The sequence below is a fragment of the Solanum pennellii genome, chromosome 5 (genome assembly GCF_001406875.1).
Source record: "Solanum pennellii chromosome 5, SPENNV200".
Lineage (NCBI taxonomy): Eukaryota > Viridiplantae > Streptophyta > Magnoliopsida > Solanales > Solanaceae > Solanum > Solanum pennellii.
Window position 1 is genome coordinate 73,749,764 of NC_028641.1, and position 8,072 is coordinate 73,757,835.

The 8,072-nt window shown below is 26.9% G+C and overlaps 1 protein-coding gene and 1 non-coding gene across 2 annotated transcripts; both read left to right on the forward strand.

The window, feature by feature from the left end:
* The first annotated feature begins 1,812 nt into the window (after positions 1 to 1,812).
* Positions 1,813 to 3,243, forward strand: LOC107018963 (EPIDERMAL PATTERNING FACTOR-like protein 1). Its single transcript, XM_015219558.2, has 3 exons — positions 1,813 to 2,188; positions 2,514 to 2,606; positions 2,797 to 3,243. The coding sequence occupies exons 1-3, from the start codon at positions 2,036 to 2,038 to the stop codon at positions 2,977 to 2,979; spliced, it is 429 nt and encodes a 142-aa protein (XP_015075044.1). The 5' UTR covers positions 1,813 to 2,035; the 3' UTR covers positions 2,980 to 3,243.
* A 2,140-nt stretch (positions 3,244 to 5,383) lies between these two features.
* Positions 5,384 to 5,468, forward strand: TRNAY-GUA. Its single transcript is given in 2 exon segments — positions 5,384 to 5,420; positions 5,433 to 5,468. It is a non-coding gene; the product is annotated as a tRNA-Tyr (tRNA).
* Positions 5,469 to 8,072: the final 2,604 nt, after the last annotated feature.

An 8,072-nucleotide genomic window follows, 5' to 3' on the forward strand; every position in this document is an offset into this window, starting at 1 on the left:
TATATATATATATATTCTTAGATTCTTTGAATTTGTAGTTTTATTACAAAAATATTCTCTAAATTAGAGAACTAAAATTTGAGAGTCAATATTCTATACTACTTTTTCCATTTTTATTTGGTTGTATTATTTAAATTTGTACGAAGTTTAGAATAATAAAGAAGATCTAATGCGTTTATCTCTCGATAATATTTTGTAAGTTTGTAATTATACTTTAAATGCTTCACCATAAAATAGATCAATCCAATTTTCATTTTTTTCCGATGTATAATCACTTTATATTTTCGACACAATAAAAAACATAGTACAATGGCTTCTGTATCATTAATTTGTTCGTAGCAAGTATGACCTCTTGAAAAAATTGATGACGATTTTTTTTTATCTTAGGATCTTAAATTCAAAGTATGACAAATATATTATAAAATCTTTTAACACTATGGTCTTGTATTAAATATATTAAAATATTATTTAATTTTACATACTCTTAAATGTATTACTATATAATTTTTTAAAATAAAATAATATAAACAAATTGAAATTCTTAAAATATTATTAACCAAAAAGTAAAGCTTACATCCTATTCTCACATCTCTTAAATCAATCAGAGTCAAACTTCAGTACCCATTTTTTTTTCTTTTTCATTCTGTAAAATCTGAAAACTTTAGTGTCTCTGTCTTATTAAATGTTTTTTCTGCTACTCTAATTTTTTATTTCTTAAAAAAAAACAAAACGTAAAAAATTCTAAAGTGAATAGTAAAAATGAATAAATAAAATAATTAATATTCATCGGAATCATTTGATATTTCTTACTTGTTTAATTACTTGAAACTCCTATTAAAGAATAAGAAAATAGATAATTTCATTATATCATTTTTATTAAGTTATTTAAATATTAGAAAATAAATAATATTTAGTAACATAAATAATAAAATAAATATAAAATAATCTCAATTTTTAAAAACTAAATAATTAAAATTGGATAGTTATTTTAATATATGACAAACAAAAAAATGAATGAAAAAACTAACGTATAAAACTGTTTATAGTTTAGTTTTTAATGCACATTTATTATTACTACCAGAAAATTATTAATATCCAATGGGACCACCGGAATCAAATGATGTTTGTGTTTTAGGTCCCCCAAATAATTATTTTTGTGAAAACATTAAATCTTATTTTTGAAAAAAATTATATATAGACTAATTAAATTTTCTTTAAATTTGTATTAGATTTTTATCATTTTATAATAAAATTTTAACCATCACTAATTCATTAATTTTTTAATAGTGTTACTTTATTTATGCTTGGGAATATTTAAAGAAGAAGTCAAATAAGTATGAATATTGTTGCATAAATGAAAAAAAGAAAGAAAGGAATGGTTGAAATTATGTTTTAATAGACACTATAAGAAAATTTGTGAATTATATGAGGATTTTCTGAGAGATTAGTATGAAAATTTACAGGAAAATATTTTTTTTGCAGATTTCGATGCTAATCTCCAGAAAAATCCCTATATAATTCACATTTTTTTTGTAGTGAGAGAAGGAAAATACCGGTGGAATGAAAAATATTCTTTTGTTCTTAATCAAAGGTTTAATTAGATTCGAGTCTTCCTAAATATAAAGTCAAATTTATTAAGAAGCACTATAAAATTCAATCAAGCTTCAATACAGATATCAAACACGGCGTGGTGAGAAGATAGGGAAGGTAACAAAAAATAAATAGGTGGTCCAAATTAATTGAAAGCCTTCATTCTCCCCTATGACTTCCTCTCATTTTCCTTGTCTTGTTCTTTTCACTAGTCTTGTTTTTTTTCCCTCTATAATAAAAACAAACACATAGTGTTGAATACCTCACTCTACACCTCTTAATTTCACTTCACTTTAAAGCTAAAAAAATAAAATCAACATATTTAACTCTTCATTTCTCCATCTCCCTACTCAAAACCTTTTGCTTCTCTAATTCTAGAGTCAATTAGGGTTTTTCATCTTTCTTCTTTTATGTGAAGTTATATATAATTAAGAAAAATGCTACAATGGAAGCTATGAATATAACTTCATTTTTTTCCTCATTAATTTTCTCTATCAAAGAAATTGTTATTGCATTTCTCATTCTTCTTCTACTACTCTCTCCTAATTCCTATTCCTTAAACCCTAATTATAAACATGAAACCCTAAACTCTACAAAGGTAATTATCTCTTTAATTTATTGTATTGTAATTTTTTTTTATATATAGTACTTTTATTAGTCCATGTGGTACATGACCAAAAATCAATTTGAATTTAAATTTTGAATATATGTCGGTGATTTTTAACCATAGACATTTTATCAAGGAAATTGATAGCCTTATCATGAATTAGGTTTTGGTGGAGTCATAATTTAAATAGCTAGTTTAAAATATCATGTGATTTTTTTATATATTATATTTTAAAAAAGATTGTGCATATATATTATACGATTTGAGTTGAAAATAGTAGATTGGGTATTTATTTTTTTTATATTGAGTTTTACAGGATGTTTTAGTTGAAGAGAAGTCAAGATTGGGTTCGATGCCACCAAGTTGTTATAATAAATGTAATCAATGCCATCCATGTAGGGCAATTCAGGTCAGTAACATACGCAGAATTTATCAATTATTAATTATTGTCATAATTTGATTTTGTACCGTTGTTTGTTTTTCTAATTAAAGAAAGTTCAATTTTTTTTTAAAAAAAATTCCAAATTAAATGCTTATTTTGGTTTACATATATAATTAACATAAAATTTTGGAAATAAGTCTATATAGCACTCATGCAGGTTCCAAGTCTACCGAGTAATAATGGTGTCGAACCAAGAGGTGGTGTGGCTCGAACCCAAGCTAGGTCCATGGACCACACCACTATTGAATCGTCAATTTTACATGCAGGAGCTAGCAGGTACTCGAATTACAAGCCACTTGGATGGAAATGTAGATGTGGGGGTCACTTCTACAATCCATAGCTCAAAATTATCTAAATTTATTTAAAATGAGTCAATAGAACAACAATTGAAATGCCCCTTTTTATATTATATTATATTAATAGAGAGAGTAAACATATGGTTGAGATTTGTAAAAATTAGAGAAAGTCAAGTCAAGGCAAGACATTAAATGAGGTTGTTATAAGTAGTATTTACTATGGTTGTACATATTCATAATTAAAAAGTGATTGATTGGTATGGTGTTGATATGAATGTAGTGTTGGATATATGGATCTTGTTAAAGTATTTTTATTTTTCTTTCTCAATTTATATGACACGAGTTAAATGATTTAAGTTTATGATAATTTACGTATAATATTTTCAATTTTTAAAAAATAAAGTTTATATATTTGTAAACTACGTAAAAAATACTATATGTTATAATAATTACTAATTTAAAATGTATAAAAAATCTATAAAAAAATTTACGATAAAAAATAATTTTTTTTGATTCTTAAAATAGGAAAGATGATGAAATACAGGAAGTTTAAACTTTAATTCATTAAAAAAAATTGGTTTAATAATAGTTCACTATATTATTTTACATATCCAATAATATTTGTCCTTTATAAAATTAGTAAATGATTATATATTTAGTTTATAATTTACTTTTATCATTCATAGTAGTCATTATTCTATTCTATTTGAAGATATTTATTTATTTATAATTTTTAAAGGGTGATATATTTAAAATTATTCTTCTATTAAGGTTTCTTGTACAAAATTAATAGTTGACAAGTTTTGATGGACTGAGGAGTTGTGGCTGCTATTTTTTATTTTTTTTATCTCTTGATTATTAACTTTATATTTAATCTGTATGGATATCCTATTAAACACTGTATGATATTATTTAGTTGAATTCTGCAGTTTAATTTGATTCTTTGTGAATATTTAGAGTTTCATAATTATTAATTGTTCTGCACTTAATTAATTAAATTTATAATTTTTCCTTTATATATTAATGATAATATAGTGTAATAAATTATCAAAATACAACATATTTTCTACGTGAAAGTATCAAAACTATTCATCTAATTAATTTAAAATTAAATATCTTAAAATAATAGGTCATAAGGACTAAAAGCACAATTTACAAATAAGTTAGGACCCAACGTGCTATTATTTGTAAATAATAGTATTAGGATAAACCCAAAGAATTATTTCTATTTGTTTAAATTTATTTGTTTAACTATGGTTTAACTTTGACACGTAATTTGACAAAATAAACTAAACTTTTGAATTTTAAATTAAAAGTCTATAGAATATATTAAAACGTTTTTGAATTTTATTATTTTAAACATATCCTATGAAAATATAGAATTAAAAAATTGTTAAAAAAATAAAATTACATTATTATATAAACATACTAAAATAAATGAACTAAAACAGAAAAAGTACTTGATACACTATTATTAATCAACTTCATTTCAGACTCTAAACAACGTAGACCTTATATTTGTATTTATGAAATTACATCGAGTACGTTATTATTGGGCACAATAATTCCAACTGTCATGCATGGCAACCACAAATAGGATTTTTGATTTTTTTTTTCCTTTGTTGGACAGTCTTTTTCTTATCCTCTTGGGATTTTACAAAACAGTCCCCATGCATGTGTTAATTACCAAGAATACCCTCATGATAAAGACAAAGGTGAGGTTAAAATAGTCAGTGCAATGTAAGTAAGCAAAAGATTTTATGGTAGTGTATCAGAGGAAAAATAAAATATGTGGAGTATATTTTATAATATAGAATATAAGTATAAGAGAATAGGACAAGCAAAACAGAAAAAGTATAGTTGTTGTAATGTCTCATCAAATATCAGTTTTTCACTTGTGTCCATATACTTGCCTACTACCATTTGTAGTACTAGCTATTTTGATCGGGTCTTCATGCATAAAGAGTTTAATTTTATTAAATCGATCGATTATTTAAGATTATATATAAAAATTTATTAGGATTCTTTTATATCTATCTTACACTCAGAATTAAATATTTAAAGTGTGCATTATATTTAATTTGGAATCTACGTTAAAAAAAAATGTTGAAAAATCATTAAAAGAGTTTATATTCTTATTCGACGTACGATGTAAGACAATATTGACAAAAGGACTGACATAAATAACGAGTGCATTGAGATTTTAGTATGGCTTTAGAAGTTCAATTAAAAATTTTAAGATTCATATTTCTTTTTTTCGAGAAGCTAATTAATATAAATAAATAGCAAAATAGTAAAGTTGTTTAATTTATTTATGATTTCTTAATAACCGTGTAAAATAGAACGTGCTCATGAGGGAGGAACGAATAAATATAAGATATGTTTTGCATGTGAAACTACGAAAAAATAATTAAATATATATAAGTTATAGATGAAGTTTACAACAAACCGACCTTAGCTCAGTTGGTAGAGCGGAGGACTGTAGTTTGTTGCTGAAATCCTTAGGTCGCTGGTTCGAATCCGGCAGGTCGGATTGCTTTTTCGTATTTTTTCGACTTGCGTCACTGAACTTATGTCCCGAGAAATAACTTGTGTGATTTCTTTCTTATGGTTTGAACCCGAGACTTAAGTATAAACACGATTAATGTCTATTTGCATAACTTGTACCACTGAACTTATGTGACTTCTTCCTATGGCTCGAACCGAGACCTCAATATAGTTTGAACCCGAGACTTAAGTATAAAAATGATTAATATCTATTTGTATAACTTGTACCACTAAACTTATGTGAATTCTTCCTATGACTCGAACCGAGACCTCAGTATGAACTTGACTAATGTCCATTTGCATAACTCGTGTCATTGAATTTATGTCTCTAAGCATAACTCATGCCACTAAACTTATCCTTTGCAATTTTTTAAAATATGGGGGTAAAAGTACCTTACGAATTAGATAGCACTGAATTTATGCTCTAATGCGAATATTCTCTAAGAATGTCTGCCTAGAAAATTATGTCATAGTTAAGGGTATATCGGACACCAAATTTTATTAAATGAGATAGCAAATTTGACGGATAAAAATTAAAAACCATATAAAAATAGAGAGATTTGTGCGAATGACTAAAAGAAAAGGGAAAATTGTATATAATAGCAAACTAATAACCTAAATTAAATGGAATAGCTAGGGTTTGATTTAATTGTGCTCCATAGCAAACGTTGGCAAAAATTTGCCAGGCGTCTCTCTCCCAGAAGTCTCGCTCGCCACTCTCCCATTCTCGCCTCTCTCGCTTATACACATAAGTGTATAATTTCTGTTTCTGTTTTGTATAAAGCGAGAGAAAATTGTATATACACATGCAAAAATGTATATCTTCGTGTTATACACTTAATTATATAATTTACAAACATTTTACTTCAAATATTGCAGAAAAAAAGGCCAAAGAATTATACAATTGTGAATTATACAATTGCAGTGAAATACAATTTTTTCTAGCTTTATACAACAGAAGTGTATATATTGTGTTTCTGTTTTTGTATAAAGCGAGAAAAACATATATCTTCTTGCTATACACTTATAATTATGCAATATACATACATTTTAATTCGATTCAACTGTATGCAAAACTAATTATACAATTGCAGCGAAATAGGCCAGCGAATTATACAATTTAGGCCAGCGAATTATACAATTTAGGCCAGCGAATTATACACTTGTATATGTATAGCGAATTATACAGTTTTTATGTTTGCTATGGAGCGCAATTATGCAAAGTTTGTTATAGCATACAAATATAAATTTTTTGTTTGCTATATGTGAAAGTTGCCCAAAAGAAAACCCATGTACATGCAAATTGGGTTATTATTGGGCCTTATTGAACTATTGGGTACATATGGACCACTATGAAGGTTCATATTGCCTTAAAATGTTTCACCATCTAAACCAATTTCAAACTAGTCACTTTCAAGCTTAAAGATTTTTCCAACTTAACCTTCACCTATTAGGCATATCGACCAAGTGTCCTACTCGAGACGAAGTATTTGTTGTTTTCAAAACAAAACAAATGAGGTAAAAAGGTTTGAGATAGCGTCCTTGGAAGACAAAATATCTGAAATAGTGTTAACGGATTGTTATGATCAATAAACAATCTTAAAGTGGATCTGAAGGACCAATATAGTATCTTATGCAAGAGGGTAAAGGAAAATGAAAAAATCATCAATTTAAAGCCTAAAAGTTGTTAAAATAATGAAAGGTTCCAAATAGAATATTGAAATTATTAACATTTGCCAAAGATAACGTATCCAGTGTCATTCATAAATAGGGTTTAGAGAGAATAGAGTGACATAAATTTTATATATACCGTGAAAGGTGGATAGTTATTCCAATGAACTCTTGACTCAAGAAAAAACATATCAATATTTTAACATTTTATGTTTGAAATATCTTTTTTTGAAAAGAAATTTTACGCCATTCTTCTGTAATTGTTCTATCCCTTTTTGAGAAAATTACGCGGATAAGCAAACTTATACTATTTAATTACTCATCATAGCTATAATTTGCTATAATTACTACTTGCGACTAATATTATACATTAATTACATGGGCTGACTTCGAGTTTGTATAATTAGTCATGTTTGTATATGTATAATTCGCCACGATATACAAATAAATGTATAATATACATTTTTTAGCCTATATATATATACAATTCATTTCTCTCCCACACTCTGCCCTCTCTCGCTCACCTCTCTCCTCTTTCTCTCAATCTCGCTCTCCTCTCTCCTCCCTCTCCCAATCTCGCTGTCATTTATACAAATATATATGTATAATATACAGTTATATACAATTATATACATATACAATTCACCTCTCTCTCACTCTCTGCCCCTCTCTCGCTCGCCTCTCTCCTTCCTCTCTCGATATCTGTCACGACCCAAAACCGAGCCGCGACTGGCACCCACACTTACCCTCCTATGTGAGCGAACCAACCAATCTAAACCTTAGCATTTTAACCATAATGAACAAAATACGATGCGGAAGACTTAAACTCATTAATAAAAAGACAATTTAATAACTTCTAAAAATTCAACATCTATTATTCCCCAAAATCTGGAAGTCATCACCACAAGAACATCTATGA